Raw genomic sequence first — 25191 nt, forward strand, 5'->3', positions numbered from 1 at the left:
AATAAATAGGAAAGTTATTGGAGACAGGATTGGGATGAATGCAAACAATTTGTCTAAGCAATAGTTTCCTAGAGAAAAGGGGGGAAATCAGTCATCAGAGAAGTTAAGGGGTTTATTGACATTAATGGTAATGCTTGGAGCAAGTCTCAACAGATAAGGTCCAAGGAAAGAGCAACTGGATTGCTCAAGATAGCAAGTAAACTTTTAAAGAGACAAGACTTTTTCAACAATATACAAAGTCTAGAGAGAAAAGAAAGGACACACGGGAAGAATGGTAATGAAGGTGATTCATGAAATCCAAGGAGAAAGAGGGAAACACAAAAAAAAAATGAGGGCAAACTATGTGTTAAATGAATAAATGGTGAGGAAAATAAAGCGATGATTCCCAGCATGTTTGGAAAAGCTGAAACTTTTACCCAGGGTAACATCTCTAAGGAGATTTCAGGTCATCCTTATAGACATGGAAAGACGATAAATGCTATCATTTTCCAAAGCAGTTATCATAATTCTAGATTGAATATTTTTTTTAAAAAATCAGGAATGCTGTGGTACATAAATATGAGAATGCATTTAGAACATTTGGGAGAAAGGTCTCTTGCTTTACTTGAAACAAGATAAATCCACTGGTCTCTGTTTTTTAGATCCAGTCAGGCAAATCTGAGCAATTGGCATGTGAATTAAACAGAGACAAACTCTTTGTGGTTAATGGAGAAAAGAGTGGCAGGAAGGTTATTAGAGTAGACATTAGTGTCTAAACCTGAAAATTACAAGGAAAAGTAAAAGAAAAAAAATTGGTACTAGAGAATAGGACTGAAAAGTTATATTCCAAATAGAAATGAATAAACCCTATTTAGATATTCTGGGTTTTGTATGAAATTTAAAGACATTCTCTAAGGCAGGCAAACACTGTAACCCAAAATGTTAAGGTCTGAAGGTACTGTTCACAAAACTGTAAAGTATACTGTCATTTGCTTGGGTGTCTTAAGCCAGACAGCTAAGGCAGAAGACCTGAAGGATGCATGCCAAAGTAAGTAACGAGCAGGTAACCTTGGATATCAGGATGTTACGGCAATAGGAATGGGTGCTCTTCATTCACATGACAGGGCGAATGGCTGAAACTTGTTTAAGTCCACACGGCTCTTTATATCTCACTGAGAGAAGATTATCATGATAATAGAATTCTTTCTTATCCAGAAATAACTTGAACTTTTCTAAAGTTCAGAAATTCTTGCTCAAACCATATGTCCAAACACAAAAATCATCCATAATAATTAAGGCATGCCCTTTAATTCAGAAAGTATGTGAAATATAATTAATGTATGGCAAGATTAATCTTGTGATATATCCTATCTCATCTGTCAGTTAAAGGCCTTTTATTGACAGATGGTGTAGATGATGCCTGATACATGAGTTAAATGTGTGCAGTGAGTTTTACAAGCATCTGTGTAGTCTCAGTCAAAGCAATGAGATCATTTCTCTCTATTTCTATGGCATTAATCCACAGTGCACATATCAGAAACCTAGCATAGAAAAACAAGTTCTGGGAGACCACCAATCAGAAAAGGTAGGACTTAATGAAGAAAGGAGTTTCTTGTGCCTTATAAAATGATTTGCCTGTAGAAGAGATACCTTTCTCATTGAATAATCAGAACAGGACATTTATGCACCAGTGGATTTCACCCGTGTAGAAAAATCTTGTCTATCAAATGATTTGTTTTGAACTCAGTTATTCCAAAGGGCACTGTGGTAAAAATTTTGTTCTTAAATTTGTGGTGCTATCTGGAAAAAAAATAGCAGCAAAATTTTGTTCAGTTCTGCCCACAGAGATTTTCTGGATTGATCATTTTTTTTTCTTACCTTCACATTTCTTGAAAAATATGTGAAGGATTTTGTATCACCATAGTCTTCCCTTATCTCTATGATCTACACAACAGACATTAATTCCAGTACTTTAAATGTACCCTAACCATATTAAAATGTAATCTAAAGTGGCTTGTTTTTAATGAATGCTTTCTAGCTCTGGTAATTATTCTCATCATCCCTCCAGTGAGAAGGGCTTAGTTTGTTTCCAGAGCTAACAAGTCTGTCTTTACCTTCAGAGCTGCCTTCAAGTACGTGAAGAACTCTACATTAAATCTGGGCACCTGCCTGCTGAGAGAAAGCAATTTTACAGGTAAGATGAGGAGTCCTAAAACTCTATTCCCCAGTAAGGAATTTGTAGTGTCTGCCTAAGCAGACTGTTTCAGCAGTGTTTGCTTCATCGAAATCTCAGTTCAGTGAAAAGGCTGTTGCTTTCGGTCATGAAAATAGGTAGTGTCATTTTCTCTTTGCAATGAATTCTTTCATCCAATCATATTCCTGTATGCAAATATACCATAGCTGGTTCAGATAAAAAAGCACAAATAAAGCTAGGGGCTCAGTCAGGACAAAAACCACTGCACTTCCTTTATACCTCGTTTCACCTGTGTTTCAGGAACATCCTCAAACTTCTCAACTGAAAACATGAAGAAGCAAGGTTCAGACAGCAATTCTACTACAGTTATGCCAGCTGTGCCAGAACCAATCAAAGATCTGAAAATTAAGTACACCAAGGTTAGTAGCATTTGCATTTCTTAATCTTTCTTATGCATTCAACTTAGACAGTAGGATGTGCTCAGTTTAACCTTATATACTATGGAAGCCACTGTAAATCAGTGCTTAAATGTTTGTTCTGACCAAATTCTGATTTTACACATATTAGCAATTGATGTTCAGTGATCCTATTAACCTAAGTTAAAGCACCTAATTGTGTAAGAATGATACAATCTTTCTATATTTAATTTAGGGTGAGTGTTGTTTTTCTCCTGAAACAAACTTTCAGCAGTGGTAAGTTTCTCAGAAAGTATAAATGAAGCAAAGAAGGAAAGGTTTCTACTATTATATTATTTTTCAGAAAAGTGAGAGCGAACTAAAATGTCAGCATACTGCATCATGTTATGATCAGATTTAAATAATTATACCTAATAAGAATATGTGGAAAGGGATATGTGAAAATGAAACTAAAATAAAAATAATTCTGCTCACATGTTAACCTTAGAGATAATGAATCTGTTTTTCAGCTTAAACAAGTACCTATTAATAAAGTCTACCAACACTAACTACTCAATATTACCATAAACTTTTTGAAATAAAAAAATCTTCTCCATATACATTTAGAAATATACAGATAAAGAAGGTTTGTATCCAGACTTGTGCTTCCAACTTGAAAAGACTCTTTTCCTGTTTTATACCATAATATTTTATCATAAAACACAGATATCTCCTAGAATTTTCAAAAAAAGTGTTGGCAGAGAATATCGAAACTCTACTCTCTGAAACATTCAGGTAGAACAATTGATCACAAAGGACCTCTTATCTTTGGAGACTCCTTTATCACTGTTCTTTTTTCTCGATACTGTTGCAAGGGAAATAATTTTTTTTTCTAGAGCCACTGCTTATTTTCTTTTCCAAAAGCAAGGTATTCAGCAATCATCTAAATTAGTCCTTTTGAATTACATTCTATCCTATTTTTTTAAAGGCAAAAATCGAGCAGATTTCAATGCATATCTTTCTTGAATAAATCACACAGGATCCTACTTTGTAAATATTTAACAGACTAGGAAAGCTATGTAGTTCTGCCATGCCATGTGATAGCCCGCTACTGCTCTTCCTGTCTCAAAAAAAAAAAAGTGTTTTGCTATTTGATTTTTTAGTTTTCCGGAGGAAGTCAACTAATATGAGCAAAACACTGCCTGATGTAACTGAATATTCAAGATATGAATTCCTGTAAAGATTTTCATCCTTCTAAAATATTTCACTAGTAAAAATCTATTCTGTTAATATAAAAAGCAACCACAAGACAGCCAGCCAAGACAATTGAAAAGTCTGTAGTTTGTAGTGTGCAATCAACAAGAGTGTCACATTCCAAATATTTCTTTTGCCTTTGCAATAAAGTTGTATATATAATTTGTACGTGTGCAGAAATGCAATGCACTGGTTTGCAAAATCCAACACACCCTTGTGGAGGTTTGATCTTTGCAATGCTTTCCTTCTGTCTTTAAACACCATATAGGATGATCTGAAAGCCACAGCAGTCTACTGAGAGACAGAGATTTGGGATATTAGAAATGCTGGCCCATATCCAGCACTCATCTCACAATTTAATAAAGCTTTTCCACTCTTGCCTTCTCACCCATCCTGTTCCTCTCCTGTTAGAGAAGTTAGAACATAGGGGGTGGGTGACTGCTTACAATGGAAAGAATGAGACAAGGGAATCACTAATTACTGCTGATGTATTACCCTTTCTGTCTGAAGCACGTAGGATCAGATCCTTCATTTCTGTACACTCTAATTTTTCTTTTCCTACCATTACGTAGTATCAACAGCCATTGCATGAGAATCTGAAGAGAAGTCTTCAGAAGATGTTCAAGGACTTTCCTCTTTACTTAACACTGTTTTATTTTCTATGAGAGAGATCATTTGAGGCCTTTCACAGAATTCATTTAACTAAGTATTTCCATATGAATCTGGATTTATAGGTAGGTATAGCTACATTTCAGATTAATCCTTTTTCATGTGTAACATGTATACTAGTATAACACTTAACACTCCAGGGAATTTCACTTTCAATCATCAAATGGAAGTATTTTAAACACTAAAATTGGCTTGGATTTTGAACCAAAAAGTGATCTTGAATTGGTTTCATATCTGAATCTCCTTTAAAGATATGCCCGTGAACTGAATAAGTTTTGGTAGCTAGCTAAAACTATACTAGTAAATATTTTACTTAGTTAACACTGCAGAATTAGACAATAGTCGTGTGACAAATACTTTCTGTCATGATGCTTTCACATATTCTAAGCCCTGTGGTACTCCTTTAATCAGAGAAACTCAGATTAGTTAATTATTAGGTTGTCAAATTACATGAGGGGTAGAAAATGGCTGAACATTCTCTCACTAATCTGCATGTGGAATATCAGAAAGCCACTCTGAATAAAGAAAATCATAGCTGAGCATCAATGTGTTGCATCACTAGCTTCAAAACAAAGATGAGGCAGAAAAGCACAAAAATATAATTGGAATATCTGGGGAAAGGTAATCAGCTAGAAAGGTACTATAGAAACTCACTCTTTTTCAGATCAGCTTGCTTTGTAGACATAAAGTCCCTTACTGACAAATAAGAAAAATTTACATAAGTATTGAATAGAAAGACTGTGTTCTCTGATTATTAGCTCATTGCAGTAGTAATAGGTAATTCTTATATCAATAATAGCATACAATTTCAAGGTAGGGGAAAAAAGTTACATGAAATATTAGCCAAACATAAGATTCTTGTAAGGAAAAACCTGCAGTGGGAAAAAATAAGATTTCACAGCAGATATTCTATACTGACATATTTGCTTAAAGCTAAAACTTCATTCTTTAGTAGTTCCTTAAATAATATTGCATATTTTATTTTTATTGCTTAAAGCATACGAGACTCCATGATGTATTTTGAGACTGGTACGTTAGAACTTACAGCACTTGAAATGTGCCTCCTCTTGGGCTGCAAATCTTTAAGGTCTAGATGTATCTCTAAAATTTACTGCCAAGTAAATGTTAGCGTATTACAGTACTCAAGAATCTGAATGACTGCCATAACCTCTAAGAGCAGGTGTACATGATTCAGCACTGTGCATCATCTCACCTGAGTGGTGCTGAACTGCCTTCAGCATGCCTCCAAACTCAGCCCTGATGTCTCTTCACTGTTCCTGGCCTGTAAAAAAATGCTGTTGGTGTAATTCCCTGGTTTATAGTCTGCACTAGAAAGCTTGTGAGCAGTCAGTTGAGCAGCTGTTCAAATCTGTTGGTCCCTTTTATCTTCGTGAAACAGTCAATGGGGCTCATTTGAAAAGTATTGAGAAGAAAAACTATTACAGCAAGGGGCAGATTTATGGGCAGAAGAGGTTTTGCTTTTTCTTGTACGATAAGTTTGATATCTAAATAGAAGATAGCTTAGACATTTAATTTCATGTTTACAAAGTTATCCTTAATAGCTAAGTTAGGAATAGTCCACATTTTAATTGGTTCTATTTCATTTCTTGACTACACTTCTGTATTATTTTTAACAATAATAGTGAATTACATTAAAATTCTTCCCTAGAAAAGAATAAGTTTATAGACAGATGCTGATACGGGATCTTTGCTACAGCAGAAATTAAGTACTTTCTTCTTTAAGCTGCACTTTTAAGTCATTTTGCAGAAGCACTGAAGCCTGAATCCCTGTACAGACTTTGTACAATACTGAAACAAGAAAAAGGGGATTCTTATTCTAAGGAAGATTCAGCAAAAAGTTATGTTTCATAAAGTGATGACACCTAATGCAAGGGCCCTAAAATTTATTTCAGCAGAGCTGTGGTGTGGTCCATCTGAAACAAAGCTGTACAGAGTGAGCATGAGCTTCCCTCATGCAGCACAGACACAATTAAGGCACTTCCCATCTAGCAGATACTTTTGTATTATGAACTCACAGTCCTTTCAAAATACTCCAGGACTGAACGAAACGAAACCACTGAGATGACAGAAAAAAATATAAAGTTCAGGTCTTGTCTCCCCATTCTCTGCTCAGGTCATTTGAATGATGAAATCAATTGTGTAAAAAGGATAGAAATACTGTAGTCTTGCAGGGAACTTCAACCCCAAATGGTGAATGGTGTTAGATCATTTGAGCTGAAACCAATCGTTTCAGAGAAAATAGATTTTACAGCACTCTGTCATTGTGAAATAAAGACAGTCAGAGGGGTTTGACTGCCTGTTGACGGGCTCTATTTGAAACTCTAAGTGTACAGTCTCATTTACAGGAAATGTGTATTTCCAATTCTACTGCAAAGAAACCTGAAAGTCATTAATACTTTGAGTAGTTGAAATAAAAATACATCTTCTCTCCTAAAATTCCAGTGAAGTAACACTTACAAAATACCTGCAACGACGTTTCTAAATCCTTGCAAAACAAAATTGTACTCCTAAACCTCATGGGCCATAGTCAGTCATCACAGACAAAGCCCTGCACAGCGCTTGCCACAGAAGGGTTGCATTTATGTTACTCTAGATGTCAGTGGAGTTCTGATTGACAGACAAAACACTGTAAACTATTGCAAGATGATCCCAAACATAATTTTTCTCAGTCAAGGTTGTTGTTAGAGGCTGCTGTCTGCAGGTACTTTGATGTTGCCTTGATTTAGAGATCCATATCCTTTTGGTTTGTAGCAAATACTCCACAGCATTTAATGAGCATGGCTGAATGCACATTTACATGTACAACTGCCTGCAATGTATTAATACACCTTACTTGTAGAGTTTTGACTTTTTCCTTCTCTTTTCTTTCATACCTGCATTTCCAAGGCTGCTATCTAGCTTATGAAAGACATCTGGATAGTTTGATTTATACAGCCCTGTTACAATGTTGTATATATATTTAATATAGCGAAGTTATGTTTTAAACAGAAACAGTATTAGAAACATCAATAAGAGATATATTCTAAACTAATACTACGGGCAATATTGGTTGGTGCAATAAATGTAGTATTTAAACAAACACTTAAAAAATTTCCAAAAATGGTATGTTTTGCTATTATTCCTTTCATGGACAGATATGAATTTAGCATACTGTAACATCATAGCAGTGTTATGTTAATATTTACCTTTTACTTTGTCTCTTTTCTTGGCAATATGTCTAGATGGGGGGGAGAGGGGGCTGTTGCACATTTAACCATTTAACTGCTGTCTTTCTCCTTTCACCACAGTCAGAATTTCGTGTGGATAATCTTATAACCAGCTTCATCACTTGTCTGAAATCTCCAGGGACTTTCCAGGGATTGATAGCTTTTGTTAAATCGGGAGTCTGCTGGTCAGTCCTGATGGTCAGACATTACAATGACAGCCTGTATAAGGTGCCCACATAGAGCCAATCTGAAACATACAGGAATATATTAAATTAAATATATTAAATGGCAAATTGTTGCCATATTCATTTATTCAAATACAGTATTTTATTGATCTTGATCATTATTCACAAAATATTCCCTAATTATTGACTACCACTCAGTCAGAGTAGGCAATTTGAACACTATGCAAAAAAATCTATTTCCTGAAATCAGACACATTTTCATAACATATGTGGTTGTAGTGGAAGGGTTTAGTCCCCAGGTCTGTGTGACAGGAAGTATTTATCCTGTAGTTCTGGTGTCTTGACTTTGTCTACCCCAAAGTATTTTCTGGTTTTCTATTTCAATTTTCCTGCTACTCTAAGCAGCACTGCTAGGTCCTTTATCCTAATGGAGAGGAAACAGGAATAATATATTTTCTGCTAGCTGGTGTCAATGGCTAAGCTCCAGTGACTAAAGGTGAGGCAAGACACCTTAACCATAAAGAGAGGCACAGTTTGAGCTCAAAATACTTGGTACTGTCAGTCAGAGTCTGACAGGGTCTCAATGATGAGTATGCGCAAGACCTTACATGCATGCCAGCAACACAAGGGCGTTGGGAGAGAGTGAGAAGGGAGAGCACCAGCCCACCAGCACCAGGAAGGTGGGCTCAAGCATTGGGAAGGCATCTCGGTGTGGAGACCCCACTTTATCACTGACCCAGACATCACAGAGATGGTCAGGCAGAGAAGGACAGGTACTGTTAACATCAGACTGCATACCTTATCATGTTCACTTCAAAGAGCAACCTACATAACAGTTCTTACCAACATAGTCTCCTCTTTTCAACAGCTGTGCATTTATCAGGTCTTCCCAAAAAGCCTTTCCTTTCTTAGCCTGTTTTGAGGCTAACCTACAGTAAGAAAATTTAACCCCCTCCAACAATTTACCAACAGTGCCTCACACATGGCAGGCTCTAGAGTTGTACAGATCTCGTGCATCCACATGTAAGACCTAGGTTCTATTTTGCATTTGTGAGCAGAGATAAGTACCTTGGATTTCACCCAGAGATCCTTACACATGTCCTAAGCACCCACAACCATCTGGATGCAATTCTGTGGAGTGTGCTCTAGGACAATCCTGCCTGACCTGAGATGTTGGACCATATGGTTCCACTGTGGTTCCTTCCAGCCTTATTCATTCTGTGATTCTGTGATTCATTCAATTGACTATGGAGAGGGTTTTTCAGTCTCAACTTGAATTTCAGAAAACTATGCTGTTGGTTTTGCTTATTTGGGGCTTTTGATTTGGTTTGGTTTAGTCTTGGTTGGGATTTTATTTTCTTTGGCACGAGAGAGTGAAGAAAAATCAAAGTAAACCTAAATACAACAGTGCTCTCCAAGATACTTCTAATTTAAGGTATTATACTCACTAAACCCAAGGATTGGGTCTACTTCTGTCAGGCTGTGTAACAAGAAGGCCCTCCATCCTTACCAACCCTGTGAGCACAGGAAACCCAGGTAGTTCTAGGTAGGTCGTTTAGGGAGGTACCTCCCTCACACATCACAGATTTCAGTTTGAGAAGGGAAGGATCCCTTTGTAACAGCATATTTTTATGATATGAAACAAAGTAAAAATATAATGTAGAGAAAGTTTGCCTCATCAAAAGAAGGCAATTTTAAAAGGCTGATCCCTGTTATGCTAACGTGATTACTTATCTCTTCAGAATAATTTAGAAACGTCTATTCCAATTTTAATTCAGGTATCTATCAATCAGGTAGCTCTCAAGTATGAAAGATAGGTTTATTCACCAAAGCAGATGACAAGCAGTTATATATGTGTTACTAATATTGTTGCACTCTTTCTTCCCCTGCAGATATTTATAAACAATGAGTGGCATGATTCGATCAGTGGTAAAAAATTTGCAGTCTTTAACCCTGCAAATGAAGAGAAAATCTGTGAGGTTGAAGAAGGTGACAAGGTAGAGTTTTCTTTCTTGCTCTTAATTCTAACTTTAAGTTTACTTCTTCATCTTAAAAGCAGTAAGGCAAGCAGCCATCTCTGTGATGTAACCACCTTAGGCATGTACCTACTTCATTCTGTACACTTCTTCTGCAAAATAATTCTTATCTTTATTTTTTTTTTATTAAGCCACAGTATTTTTTGTAAAGAGACAGTGAAAAACTGATTTACTTTAGGATCTCGCTCATATAAGAAAAGTTCTAAAGAAATATTTTTTGCTGGGTTTTTCTTACTAATATTATAAATTCTTTTTCTTATCTGTGATCAGTGACAGCTAAAAACGAAATTGGGAGGTTTTGTTATTTTTTCATGCTCTTTCTTAGTCAGTAATGTAACCTGTTCATTACACACTTATATAAAACTTTTTATTATAGATAATATGAAGAGGGCAAATATTTATAATTTCCCACACAGACACTGTGAAGATTATTATTACCATCAGCGTTTTTATGAATATGTCTTCTCAGTATTGCCCCTTCAAATATTTTATTTGGAAAAATATATGGGAACGTGGTCCTAAAAAACACTGAAGTTGAATGTGGCCTATGAAGTAGTCACTAATTCTACCAAAAATGATCTACTTAAAACATGTTGAATCAATGAATTTAAACAGAGGACTAAAAAACTTGTTGAAAACTGCCTACAAACATTTTTTGTATGTATTTATGAGATTCCCTAGTGGAAAATTACAGATAGATGCCATGTAATCAAAAATATATTGAAAACCTAAGTGCTAAGATCTGTATTTTGTTATATTATGTGCTTTTCTCATGAAAAGGATTTAACTAGTGCTACTATATAGTTATATGTAAGTTATCAAGTTGGGGGAAGGGTAGTTATTTAAATAGGACAGGCAATGTTGCTGAACAGTTTTAAAAGTGATGACCAATTTTTTCTATAAACTCTGAGGAAGCAAGTATGAGAAGTGAAAATGAAATTGTTTTTATAATTACTGATTTGGTTTATTTAATTTTATTTATTTATTTATTTATTTATTCATTTATTTATTTATTTCATTTTTTACACTTTTCCCCTCAAGCTCAGTTTTTTATATCCAAAAATGAGGAAATTTTTTCACATTTCTCACAAAATGATGTTATTTAAGTAAAGAAATATGCATACCTAGAATATTTTGTATACAAGCATTTTTTTAAGCTTAGCAGTAAAATATTCATTAAACACCTTTCTATCCAGGAGATACTGTAACATTTATAAGCTGCTTATGCATGTTATAAGCTCATCAAAAATTTATTACCAATATAGTAAGCATGGGCTCTTTCAGAATACTTTAATTTACTGCACAAAGATTCAGTCTGAAATGAAATTCTCTTTTGAGAAATACATTCAGAATCATTCATTAAATCAATTCATTAAATCTTAGTTACTCTGGTCCATAATTTCACCATGAATCTCCTAATAAACTTTGTCTCTAAGGCTGTCTAGCACATGAGCAATAGTGACCACAAACTTCTAAGAAGGTCATAATGAAGACACATTTTAAATTTTTTTTAGAAAAACATGAGAAAGTATGTTTTTAATTATTTCATATATCTAACCAGGAGTTTTTTTCAAAGGCTTTGCTTTTGTTTAGTCCCATTTACCTATATCTAGTGCTGAAACAGTGATATTTGATCATCCTCAAATTAAATTACTCATGACTTGCATCTGTTCAGTTACCACACAAAATTTCTTTCTTTCTTTCCTTACCAGCACTCCAGCAACTCATTAAATAAAGAGATAATACTATTCGACAATCAGGTTTTCTTTCTCTTCAATAATTTTGCAAACTAATGTGTAATGACAACTGCTATTAACTAAATTGCCAAGTGAATTGTACAAATCTAGTAAATTACACAACCATTATGAACCTAATATGTTAGAGCCTAGACTGCAAATAATGAGTCAAAAGATTTTAGGCATTTAATTTGTGCATAAAACAGGGTTGACAAAAGACTGTCCCATTCCTTGTAGTAGTATTTTTCAAGAAACAAGAGGAGATTAAAAAGCACAGACATATATATGTGGGTGAGAACTGTTCCCTTTCAGTTTGATTGTTCTTTCAAGCTACATTCCTAATCCTAGAGGCCCCTAGTAATAATAAAACAGTTCAACAAATGGTCAGTGTACGTAAAGTAAATGTACATAAACTAAATGTAAAAAAGTCTAAACTGGCCCAGAAAAGAGTCTTTATACTCATAAGTGTAGATTTATGTACCCGAAATAAATTTCATACTGATGAAGAACAATAATTTTTTTATTACTTTTCATTCATGGCCCTTTAAAACCTTTATCTTATTTCTCTTGGTTTTAATTATTTCTGCACTTCTAGTAGAAAGAACACATGGTACTGTAGTTTTAATTTACATCATTTGTACTAGTATGACTTTTGTCTCCCCCTTGTCCTTTTCCAGTAAAGGCTAAGCCATAACCCCTCAAGTCATATTGCAAAGCTATAGAATATTTATGACAGGGTTCACAGATAGTGACGATGTATTTGACAACATTCTGAAGATTCTGAAGAAAAGCAATTCTTCTTAAACTGGTAGATTTCAGCTACCTGATGTAGGTGACTGGTCAGTATGATCCTATAGTAATGGCTATGCTATTTGTATAGTTCCTTACTACCTTTTCCTGAATTTCCTGGAAAAAAAATTGGGAAGTTCTGTGGGCCTCCTGCTTAACGGGTCTGTGTTGAGCTTTCTAAGCCACTAACCCACCTCACTCACAGCTTTTAAAAATGTGTTCCTGGCTATCAACATCAGTTAAAGATTTAAGATCTGGTTCATGTTTAAAACTAATGATTTTGGTGTTAACTCAGTTGACTTTGCTGACTTAGTCAACCTTGATAGTGCTTTCCCTGGAGAAGAAAGCACTGATTAGCAAACAGCAGCACAAAAAAGTTTGAAAGAAATCCTTCAAACATTGCACACAAATTTCTCAGGGAAATGTGACACAAACAGAAACTTCTTTTTTTTTTCATTTCTAACAAAAAAAATCTAGAATAAATCTGCTTTTTATGTAATTGTTTTCCTGGGTAAAGTTTTACAAGAATTATGAAATATAGGAGAATTCCAAGTACTAAAAGCTTCTCACAAGAGATTTTTAATTTTGGGGGGTTTTTTGAATGCTGGAACACCATTTGCACAGAATAGTTACATATAATTCATCATAGATTTTCCTTCTACAGTGAAAGCCAAATGATAAATAACAAAATATGCTATAAAAATGGACTATTAATGGACTGACAAACTAGCTGACATATTCAAAGACAATGTTTAGATTTCAAAATATTTAAGCTTAGCATTTTAAACTGGGTGCTTTTTTTAATTTTCAAAATAATTTTAAACATAGATTTTTCTTAAATCTTCACAAAATAAATTTATTAATTTGTCTTCCTCAATAATAAATTTGTGTTCATTTTATGAAACATCCTAAAGCACAGATTTTTCTAACCTGGTCTTCACTACATCACAAAATAGTTTTAGATGATAAATAATTAAACATTTAACTTGCAGATTTGGGCATCTCTTTGTAAATAAAAGAGAATAAATTGTATCATCAGTGTAATTTTTTGTTGTATGAAGAGGGCTTGAAAAAAATAAACTTTAAAAATAGAGTTCCTCAATATGCTTTTATTTTAGAAGCTTTGAGAACCGACCACCTGTTTCTCATACAATTTCACATTGCTGAGATAGCAACAGAAGTGTTTGAAAAAAAAAATAACCCATGCATTTAAAATTACTGTACCAATTTTGATTAGATTGGTCTTGGTTTCTCTTATTTAAAATTTAAGTTACATTTCAAGTTAAACTTCACATAAGTAACAACCAAAAAGACTGATGACAGAATTAATTACTGATTTAAAAAGTTTCTCTTTTTTCCCCACAGGAGGATGTAGACGAGGCAGTTAAAGCAGCTAGAAAGGCTTTTGAGCTTGGGTCACCCTGGCGCACAATGGATGCTTCGGAGCGAGGAAGGCTCTTGAATAAACTGGCTGACTTAGTTGAAAGAGATCGGCTGATTTTAGCTGTGAGTATGATATGTGAGCAAAAAAAATGGGACAAAAGTCCTGATTTAAAGAAAGATACAAGGAAGTGTAACGTGCCTACCTTTTGGAAAGTCACGCTTTCTTAATATTTGTTTTTCATCTCTACAGCAAAATGACCACAGTAATCTGTGTTGTACTCTGACCTATTAACATCCCAAATCCAAAATGTACTTGAGTATTTGATCACTTTAAAGTGATACTTAAACTACCTACAATCACAGTAATTTGAATTGCTGATTCTTAAGGACATACTAACATAGATCACATGGTTAACATTTTTCTACACCAAAGTCAGAACAGAGGCCCAAACACAAATCAAAGCCTGAATCAAAGCCTAAACAAAAAGCCTGGCTCAGTGTTTATAGATGATACAAGTCAGAACTGGGAGAAATTTTGAATTTTGTGGCTATATATTTCATAATCACTGGTCCTTCATTAACTCCAGTTTGAAACTGGTAATAAGTGACAAAGCTTAATCAAAACCAAAGGCATCAATGAATTATTTAAAGGGAAGAAGAACATGAGGGGTAGGGAATGATGTCCTGTCTTCACCAAGTACTATGTATTGGCTATTTTACTACACCTAACAGCAAACACTTAAGTTGTAACACCTCCACCTACAGATAGTGAACTAAGTCAAGAAATAACATGTAAAATAGAAATGCATCCCTCCCCTTGTTTTACGTCCCACATATGATGCTATTTCAAGAACATTCTGAAATTAAAATTTAGGCAGGATTATTGTTTGCACTGAAGATGAATACTGGTTTTCTGTCAATGGTGTAAAAAAATTTAAAGAGAAGTATCATCACTCAGACTGATCCAGCTACAGCTTGAAGTATTTAGCCATTAGCCATAAACCATACTGTTGATAAGCTCATAAAATTTAAACCTTCAAATGCATAAAACTACAAAGCATCTATTGCCCATTATATGTCCTTATGACTGTACTATAGTTACTCAGGAGAAATCTCAGGTGGCTGGAACTTACATCTTTTACAATGCTAGATTTATTTGAGATAAGAGAGACAAAATTATAGCAGAGGTACATTTTTAATAGGAAAGTACATCCCCTTGCCAATTAAATATTGAATAAGCTGGCATTTGTTTCTTTATTGTAGCGCCTAGGGCATTATAAATTCAAAGAGGATGAAGATATAATAATTTTTTTTTCTACAGGAAAAAACATTGAGTTAGTTTTTTTCCCATTTGCCATTTTCATGAAATGAAAGTATTGCTTTTCTCTGAGGTCCCTCCCTAGTTTCTAATTTACTGACTTTGTTTATATTTCTTACATCTTACTGACTTACTCATTTCCCCTTTTAGATAAGGTATGTTTGAATGAACTGCTTTCCAGATTTCATCAAAGTGAAGGGAGATTTTCTCCACTCACAGCTTATCCTACCTGCAAAACTAGTACTACAGAATAACAAATAACCCTAGAGATCACTATATCTCTAGCCCTAGAGTACACTAGAGATCAAAATAGATCCCAAAAGCGCATTGCAGAGGTATTGTCCTGTGTTCATGCATCTGACCAGGCTGAAATTACTCTGTTTTACTGCTTTGTTTAATGATAACATGTTTCAGAGGCTCAACAGCCCTGCAGGCAGGTGAATGGAACAAGAAGTCAAAGCAGGGGACTGAAAAAGCCACTGAGAATTGTGTTTCTTATGTTTCAGTCCTTTGTGAAGTTGAAAGCTAGAAGATTCATAAGTTTGAGGACAGGGAATAATTTTCTCCCATTTCCAAACAGAACAAAACAGTGCCAGACATATTGCCTGGAACGGCAAGGGCATATCTCATTTAATCAGTTCCTTGTTGCAGAAAGCCATCGAAAATTGCTGTCTTCTCTGTTTGTTCTGTTCTCTTCCCAAGTATGATATCTGAAAAGTGTCCAGTCAACTAAAACTGTAGACTTCACTGGGGCACTATTGTTGAACAACTGTTCTTAAAGGATCAGTCTGTAGATCCAACCTGAAATGCTAAAGAATCCCAACAAATTTAGAAAAAAAAAATGTATTTCTAAGACCTGATTAGATCTTTAAACCATAGTCTGGGTTTTTGCTACTGAATGTTATAACAGATTTGTTAAAAAAGCTGGAGGTCCTCAGTGTCTCTGTTTTGGAAAACTAGGGGTGTCAAAAAGATGTTGACACTATTTAAGAACTGCATGTGGTCTTTAACTAGATGTCCCAATAATTAGGGGTATGGAAATGGCAATAATCCAAACCACACTTCTTGGATTTGGCTGAAAATCAATCGTATTTAGTGCTGGTGTTTCTGTGGGTGGAGCAGAACTGGTCCGCTGAAGAGTTATAGACGTTGAATGAATATTTACTGATCATTATTGTAAAAGTTTATATCTGCCTGGCATGGAGAATCAGGTTTAACTTCAAATAAGATGAGTTAGATCACTCAGTTGGTAGTTAGCCAATAAAAGAGAGTCTCCTCTGTGTAAATATTTATTTTTCATAGTTATTTTTTCTGTTAGGAGTTCTAATTGACTCAGACATTTCTTTTGCTCATCAAACACTCCAGGCATTAGGGTTATAAGCCATGTCATATATATATATATATATATACATATATATATATACGTATACATATATATATATATATATGTGTATATATATATATATATATATATGTATGTTATGGTATTATATGCCATGATTTGAGTCTTCTTGCTGATATGCAAGGAAGACCACTCATTTTATTTGCATCAGTTACTTGCACAGAGTCCTACCTGATCTCTTGACCTATGCTTGCAGAATATTTAATATAAACTAGAACAGTGTAACTGATTCAGATGGGAGAAATGTTATTGTTTTTTCAGTTCATCTTAACATTACAAATTTGCCGTGATAATGCTACCTGCATAGCTCCAGAGAAATAAACCATCATGAACATTTCTCGCTTGTAAATTGCTATCTTAAGTTTTTCAAATACTGTGTCCTTCAGAGGGGAATTAATCTAAATGTTTGTACTAAAGACAAAAATCCTCAACCTGAACTACCAAAAGCTAAATGACAAAGTGCAAGCATAAGAACCATTATCAGTATTTGATATTAACTTTTTAATTGCAGACAATGGAAGCCATTAACGGTGGGAAACTCTTTTCCACTGCCTACCTAATGGACTTAGGTGCCTGTATCAAATCATTACGCTACTGCGCAGGCTGGGCTGATAAAATCCATGGGCGTACTGTTCCAATGGGTGAGTATTTTTGAGATAACAAAAGTACAGAACTGAAGCCAATGAGAGCTGTAAATAACTGACTTATCTAAAAGTTGTGCTACACAGAAAATATCTCAAATGGAAAATGTTTTAGATAGTTTTTAGTATAGGTTATTAAAGATTTATCACAGTTTTCAGTTTAAACATTTAGTGCAGTTCTTCACATTTATTTCTTGTTCTATACACTACTAACCAGTATTGTTTATTGACCAATAAATTTAACCTGTATGTATATCTCAGAAACCTGTAGTGTACTTTTGCATAGAAATGTATGGTTTATGCAAGACTACAGTAGTGAAAACCAGGTATTTGCTTATTAAAGCTAAAATTAGCACAAAGAAGTAATATTTGTTTCAGTTATTGGATAATGTACTAGGAAGAGTAAGTACTAAGAGATAGGAAGAAGGAAAGAGTATTTTGCTAAAATTTCACTCTATTCCCTTTCCCATTATGTAGCTCTGTGAAAACATTGTCTTTCAAGCCACCTTTTCTCAGAAGGACAAAGCAAAGAATGGCAATAAAGAAGGAATTAAGGAAAACTGGAGTGATAAATACTTCCAACTTTTTTTGCATCACGTAGATCTCTATACTGGGCTTAACAGAGCACATGTTTGTTTGAATCAAAGAGAACTTTATACTTAATGGATTTGATTTAAGCTGAGACCTGATATTAAAAAATGTCTGATATGTACCTAGGATTTAAAAGAGCACTTTCTGAAACAAAAAAAGGCGATAAAAGAAAAAAGAAATTAAGAATGCTCATTGGTGTGCTCTGCATACTACATTGAGAAGCAGGGTTATCACTGCAAAAAGTCAGTCAGACTGGCAAAAACTTTGGACGAAGAAAGTAGGCATTGAATCCAGATGTGCTTTATGGATCTTTTCATAGTTAAAATTTTGAAAATATCATTTATAAGTAAAATTGTATCCAGCTAAGTTTTGTATCCAACTTTATCATCCTTCTGATTTAACTATCTCTTACAAATGCTTTGTCTGCATGTCTAATTATTTCTTTGTCCCATAGATGGAAACTTTTTTACATTTACAAGACATGAGCCTATTGGTGTGTGTGGCCAAATTATTCCTGTAAGTTGCAACTATTTATGTATAACACAAATATTCCTTGTTACAAGTGGAAATGCTTTTGAAATTTTGTCTATGCAAGTGCATTTGTGAAAAATTACTAACCAGAAATTTTCAGATCCTGAAAGATAAAGGCTATCCTGAGTACTCAAATTCTGCAACACAATTTTTGATGAGTCAGCCTGGTTTGACCTTGTCTCCCTCCTCCCTGTATAACAAGGGAAAATAAATCTCAAAAGATTGACAGAATAGTTTGAAAGATGAAATTATGTTTTGTAGGAAATGAAAGAATTAGAAACAAACATGTAAGAGAGTGTAATATTTACAGCCTACCAGCAATAAGCTGTTTAAGACCTAAAATATCTGTTCTGCTTCATGTAGCTTCCAGACAGATGGATTTTTAATTATAGCTAGGACTCACCATCATAGTGGTACAAGTAACAACACAAAGAATGTGTCCAATAATGCCATGTTTGGCATGTCTAAACTCCCAGTTTTGAAGTCACTTATTTTAAGCAAAGATTCAAAAAAGCCAGCCCTGAAGAACTCTACTTTTAAATTTATTTGTGAGGTCTATACAGTTTTAGTGGGCGCCTGTGAAAACAGTTGCATGCACTAGACACTCCTAATCCAAGCACCTCTTTGCACATGGTAGTTGTGAGCAGTCTCACCTGACCTGCCTGACAACTTAACAGATTCTGAAATACTCACCTTGTCTATTAGGTTTGCTCAAACATGTGAGTGCCACACAGGTTCCTCATGTCTTTCAGTTGAGCTTGAAGATTTGCTATCCCTTTATACCACCACATTGATTTGGAGAACACTGCTGGGATATGTTTGGATCCAGTCTCTAGGAGAGCTAGGAAACTGATGGTTTAGATTCTCTCGTAGGTCAGACACAAAACATTTCAAGTAAAACGCTCAAGTAAAAAGCTCAGTTAAGATAAGATAAAAAACTATAAACACTAGATGTGACCATTTTAATAAAATTACATACTGGAAATATAAGCAGCAGTTAGCACAAACACTGCCTTCCCTGATAAAATGTTCAAGGATTTCTGCGTATGTCTTAATTTTCTCTTCATTGAAAAAAGAACCACCAAGTTGGAGGTTTCCACATAAAGCAAAATTTTGAGGACTATGTGAATGTTGCAAACCACTTCTGATAGCTCAACATTTCCGTTTCCTTTCTCTCACACAATCCTACTTTAATAATGAATATTCAGAAAATCCTCTAATTCCTCAGTTTGTGTTATTTATACTCCCACTCTTTTTGCTGATAGGGTGAGACTGAAATGAGAGAAGGAGAAAGAAAAAGAATAGTTGCATGTATATTCCTCCAAGCCTTTTTGATATAATAGGAAGCTTTTAACTACCTTTTTTTCCATTTATAAAGGTGTCTTATGAGCTGAGGCTTGTGGACTCAATGCTTCCCAAACTATTAGAAATATGTTTAAAGGGGCAGAGTTTTTATACTGATCACATTATCCCTCGCACTGCAGAACACGGGGTCCAAAGCAGTCAGCTGCTCTGCAGTCTGTCTGGACAGACCACAACCAATAACCACCATTGAAACTTCCAGGGAAGAGGGATGGGGTAGCATTATTTGTTATTACCTTGCCTCCGTTAGAAAACTGAATTAATGAGAGATGTGATCATTTACAATAGCAAAACTCCCAATTACACCACTAGTTCAACAACTGTCAGTAAGGTTGTTAGGGGAGTACACTTACTGTTTCTTGAGCTTTTAACTAGTACGTTTGATCCCCTGTACTTACATATACAAAAATCACTAGTCTTTGTGTTACGTGGTCTGCCAGTTACTTTTTCAAAATATCTTCATTATGAAAGGAGTTCAACAAAGAGTTCAACACCGAGTTGACAATTTGCACTATTATAATAAGAAAAGCTGAGGCATTTTGGTGATGTATTAGAAATCGGATACACTTTCTCATCTGTCTTTCAGTGGAACTTCCCATTGGTTATGTTCATGTGGAAGATTGCCCCTGCCCTTTGTTGTGGAAACACTGTGGTTGTCAAACCAGCAGAACAAACTCCACTCACTGCCCTTTACATGGGAGCCTTAATTAAAGAGGTAAGTCGTAAACAACAAAGTTATTTGCCATTCTCAGAAATGTAAGAGTATACTGCAACTGAAATGCCACAGAAGTAATATAATCGGGCTGGCCTCTGCCAGTACTTTTCATTGCATGCCTAGCCTTGCACTGTGGAACTTACCTTACTGTAAACCAGTAAAGACAATCTAGGGCAAAAGTATGCATATCTTTCAACCTAGTACACACATACAAAACCCCACAACAGCCATTTAGAAAACTCCATTCTTTCAGAAATATATTTGTATTACAAAAGCACAGTACCTTTCAAAGTCAAAAGGAAGCAAGAACTCATGGATGTGGGTGGCAAGGACTTTATTAGTATAGTTATCACAGAGAAGAACCTGTTTGTACAGCTTTTTTTTTTTTTTAATTGAACAAAGTCTTCATCCACCTGGGTTTATTATTAACAAGGAGCTGTAAAATCAGACTAGTGAGTGCTGCCAAACCTGTGAACTCTCTTCACACAGAAACTATGAGAATACTCTTTGTGCTTTTGAACACGAGAGTGTGTTAGTTTCTTCTATGTCTCCAGAGTTAACTATGGTGCCCAGGCCAGCAAACACCCAAAGAGAGTAGTTAAATAGTTTAGCTTTCTTCCCAACAAAATCAACAAATATAATCTAACATGTTTCAAAAGTTGGCACAGATGTCAATAATCACCAGGGCAGTAACCTAGCAGAGTTTTAATGGAAATGACTTGGCACATTTTCTTATCTGTTTCAAAACAATGATTCAGCAGAGCATATTGACTGATTATGTATTAATATTACACAGAAACTAAATGGCTATCAGGATGGACCCAAGTCCTGCTGTTATTGCATCACATAGTAAATGCTATTAGATAATATTGGGGACAAGGATTTGCACTAAAATATATTAGAGACACCTTCCCTATTAATTTTTAACAATAAGTATCAGAAAGTATATGTCTCTGAAAAAAGTAACTTTACAGGGAAAGTAACTCAGTTCTCCTATCAGTTTAATGAACTATCTATTCTGATATTCTGATTTCCTGAAAAGAATGCTCATAAGTGGAAATGTGATCAGTATCCGATTATACACACAAAGTTGGAGCCAAATCTCTGACAGTCATCACTTCAATAGCTGCTTTAGACTTGTGAAAATAGCTGAAGGTCTAATTTAACTTTCTACTTCTCAAGTGTCCACATTAAAAAAAAATATTATCACTTTTGGTAATCTTCATTATAGTTCTTAACAGCCCTCACAAGTCTCCCTTTTTAATATATATAGAGAAGAGCTTCTACAACAAACATGGAAATTAAATGTTCAAAGTGACACAGTGTGAATTAGTTCCATAAAAAATTACTCTTCTTACTTTTCTCTACAAATTAAGTATGAAATACAATGCTAAGCAAATTAAAGGAACCTCACTGCCTCATCAATTTCAGGGTAAATATTAATCTAGAATATTAAATGAGCATAACAAACATGGACAGAGTGTATCTGAGCATGAAATTGTCAGGAATAAAAATTGGTAGAATAAAAGTAACACTCTTGTGTTGATAACACAGGGCATTAAGTTTTAGGAGCTGTAACTCAGCACCTGAAATTCACCATTTTCCAAATAAAAATTGAAACTTTGGCATGAAATATCGAAGTCCTGTTTAATGCTATAAAGAGACTTATTTAAGTGATAATGCAGAAGATTAATCTTTTTAATATTTTAATTCAATGTTTAATGGCTCTGCAAGTGCCATTAAGATCCCATAGCTGCTGACAAAAAAAGCCAGCAACACTTCACAAATCCTTGGAGTTTGCCTGGCAACCTGCTGGAAGAAAATAGCTTATTTTGCTTATGAATGGAACATAACTAATACAGGATTGAAGGGAAATCATAGATTTGAACAACAAGAAAAGTCTATTTGCACAAAAAATGTGCAGGATATTGGAAGTGTGCATATCTCAGGTGACCCGCTTTTTCATGCTTGGTAGCTGATCTGCCTCTTTTTTGCTGTAAACTGTCATGTTGCCCACTCTACTCTCAACCTACATCCAGAGGAACAAGCAAAGACATTGAGTTTGAAGTAGTATTTCCATCATTTTTCTTAATAGAATTTTAGTCAGCAGATCATTAATTAAATTCCATCTAGCATATTTGTCAATGTGCAGAAGTCAGCAAGTACACATGTTGATTTAAACAGCTTTAATGAAGCAGACATGAAAATAAGCAGTCTTTCTTTACACATCTGACTGAGAAAAGAAAAAAAAAAGTATTTCTTTGGAAATGGCACCAACAAGGAACTAAAAGGGCATAAATACTGTGAGAATGAAAACAATTGGGGATGTAGGGCTGAGAATAAATGTATGGCTGAGAAAAGATGGCTGGAGACGGGAAGTAAAACTGCCAGAAACATATTCTTCTAGTCATTATCCTTCCCCAAATTTACAGAGTTCTTTCTTCTAATTCAGGCAGGATTTCCACCTGGAGTTGTGAACATCGTGCCAGGCTTTGGACCCACTGCTGGAGCAGCAGTTTCTCACCACATGGATATAGATAAAGTAGCTTTCACAGGCTCTACAGAGGTACTGTAATGAATGCAAGAAAATATAAGCAGGAAATGTACCCCTCTGATTCCCACAAATGATTTAATGTCTTAACTTGTTCTATGTAATTATTTTAACTCTCATCTTTTTTTTGACTGATGGTTTGTTAAACAAATTCTGTTTAATGATTTGTTGGTTATTGTTAACTTTAAACATATTTAAACAGTATTTGCTGTTGCTGGCAAGCCCTTCAAACAAAGGCAGTCAATGAGATAACTAGGTTCTAGTATACCAAGGCTATTTTAAGTCTTATGCACTTAAAACAGAACATTTTCATAACATAGTTTGCACCTTTTTTTAAGAAGCTCTGTTCCCTTTAATTTTAACAACAATAGGATGGTAGGAAGGTACCTAAGAAATCTCATGCCTGGTTCTGCACACACTTAGATGAGGTGATGGCTTTTTGGTATTTCAATGATACTTAGGATCATCTGGGTGGTTTTAGAAGAGTATTTGGATATGTATTACTTTAATAATTACAAGAAAGGTCACTGTTAATTTTCCCTAACCTTCAACCTGAAGAACTGTGAGTGATATAATTGAAGATTTCTCACTGCAGGCATTATATAGCTGTATCCTTAATACAGTTCATTATATTGTCAGTCTGCTTGCATACTAAATGGAAAAGCTGCCATCTGGTCTCTTAACTTCTTGGATATAGACTCCAAAGATAAATATCATTCCCTTTTGTCAGGGATCAGTACACACTGAGTGCAAGAGCTACATTTACTCTTAGAAACCTTTAGTTCTGAAGTAATGGGAAAAGAAAACAACCCAAACCCCAGACACAAAAGAAATATCCCACAGTAACAACTACAACTCCCAGTGCCCCATGACCCTCCAAAGGCAAATGGACCCAAGGGTGTATTTGTAGATTTTGGTGGCAGTCCTCTACTAGCAGTGCAATTTAGCAATGAGAAATGATGGCAGGAATGTTGACAGAGGGAGGAAGTTTATCTGGTGTCTGCTATACACAGGCAGTCAGAGACCGAAGCCACAAGAGCTACAAGCATGTTTTTCCTTCACAGTTTTTCCAGGGCTACTCATAGTAAGTAGTTCCTTAAATTATGTCACCAGTTCTACCTCACAGTATCCATTTCCTCCTCTTTTTTCTTTTAAGGGAGAAATTGAAACAAGGAAGTGTCCATACAGGCAATGTAGATTCTTTCCTACATCTTTGTGCATCAGAGGGCTTTTCCATGTATAAAACAGAGAAATTTCAACCTAATGGGAGCAACAGGCAGAGCAGAAATCAGTGCCTACTTTAGGTTACAGATACATGCAAGTATAGTGGTGGTAACCCAAAAAGCAGTTCACATTGATGCCTCAGGATTTTTAGGATTTTTAGCTTTTTGTAGATTTTAATGTAGCTGTGTAGTCTGTCGCCCTTTAGAATAGTAGTTACCACTCACCAAACCCTATTCCCCTGTTTCATACAGAATTTTCTAAATTTTTTAGGCTTGTTTAGGCTCCTTTCAAGGCAGAACTATAGTAAACACATTCTGTTTAAGCGCATATGCACCCCAGGCCTGAACAACAAGGTAGCATCACAGTCAAAGCAACCTTCAACCCTGGAACCTCGGAGAAGCTCCAAAGACAGTACGTGCTGTGAAGAAGAGGAAGATGAGGAAGAAAGGGGTCTTAGGATGTCCAACTCAATTTCTGGGGAGGCATGCCAGGGGGGCAGGTTTGGGGAGGATCTGGGGGCAGATAGTTCTTGGATCAGACCATAAGTTGTGGAACCCCTGGACATGGGTGTGAGCACTTTTGTACTCCTTGCACCAGAATGCCTTCATTAAAGACCTGCTCGATATCTTACCTATACTAAATTTGCCTTGTGAGTTTTTTGTCCTTGATCTTTAGGCAACAATATGAATGTATACAGGGGGAAACTATTCTAGAAAACAGTTCTGATTCATAGGCTACAAGTCACCTGCACCCTGAATCTTCAATTTTTTTTTAATTTATTTTTCATTTTGTTGCTGGGATAGTAGATAACTGTGGATGGATTTTCACTTCTGAGGAAGTCAGAGAAGTTTTTGAGGTCATTATAACCTTTTTGAGATGAAACTGTCCTCTCCCTACCCTCTAGGTTGGCAAACTGATTAAAGAGGCAGCCGGAAAGAGCAATCTGAAGAGAGTTACCTTGGAACTTGGAGGAAAAAGTCCTAACATTATATTTGCGGATGCAGACTGT

The 25191-nt window shown here is 35.3% G+C and overlaps 1 protein-coding gene across 1 annotated transcript in view; it reads left to right on the forward strand.

Moving 5' to 3' along the window:
* Positions 1-25191, forward strand: part of ALDH1A1 (aldehyde dehydrogenase 1 family member A1) — a 51353-nt gene that overhangs the window by 14389 nt on the left and 11773 nt on the right. Inside the window, exons 2-10 of the mRNA XM_008931765.3 lie at positions 2102-2173; positions 2474-2592; positions 9796-9900; positions 13830-13970; positions 17079-17208; positions 18254-18315; positions 20279-20407; positions 22860-22973; positions 25087-25189. Coding sequence (XP_008930013.1) covers positions 2102-2173; positions 2474-2592; positions 9796-9900; positions 13830-13970; positions 17079-17208; positions 18254-18315; positions 20279-20407; positions 22860-22973; positions 25087-25189 — 975 coding nt within the window. The remainder of the gene's footprint in view (positions 1-2101; positions 2174-2473; positions 2593-9795; positions 9901-13829; positions 13971-17078; positions 17209-18253; positions 18316-20278; positions 20408-22859; positions 22974-25086; positions 25190-25191) is intronic.

This window comes from Manacus vitellinus, unplaced genomic scaffold, assembly GCF_001715985.3.
Source record: "Manacus vitellinus isolate BGI_N305 unplaced genomic scaffold, ASM171598v3 scaffold_9_pilon, whole genome shotgun sequence".
Lineage (NCBI taxonomy): Eukaryota > Metazoa > Chordata > Aves > Passeriformes > Pipridae > Manacus > Manacus vitellinus.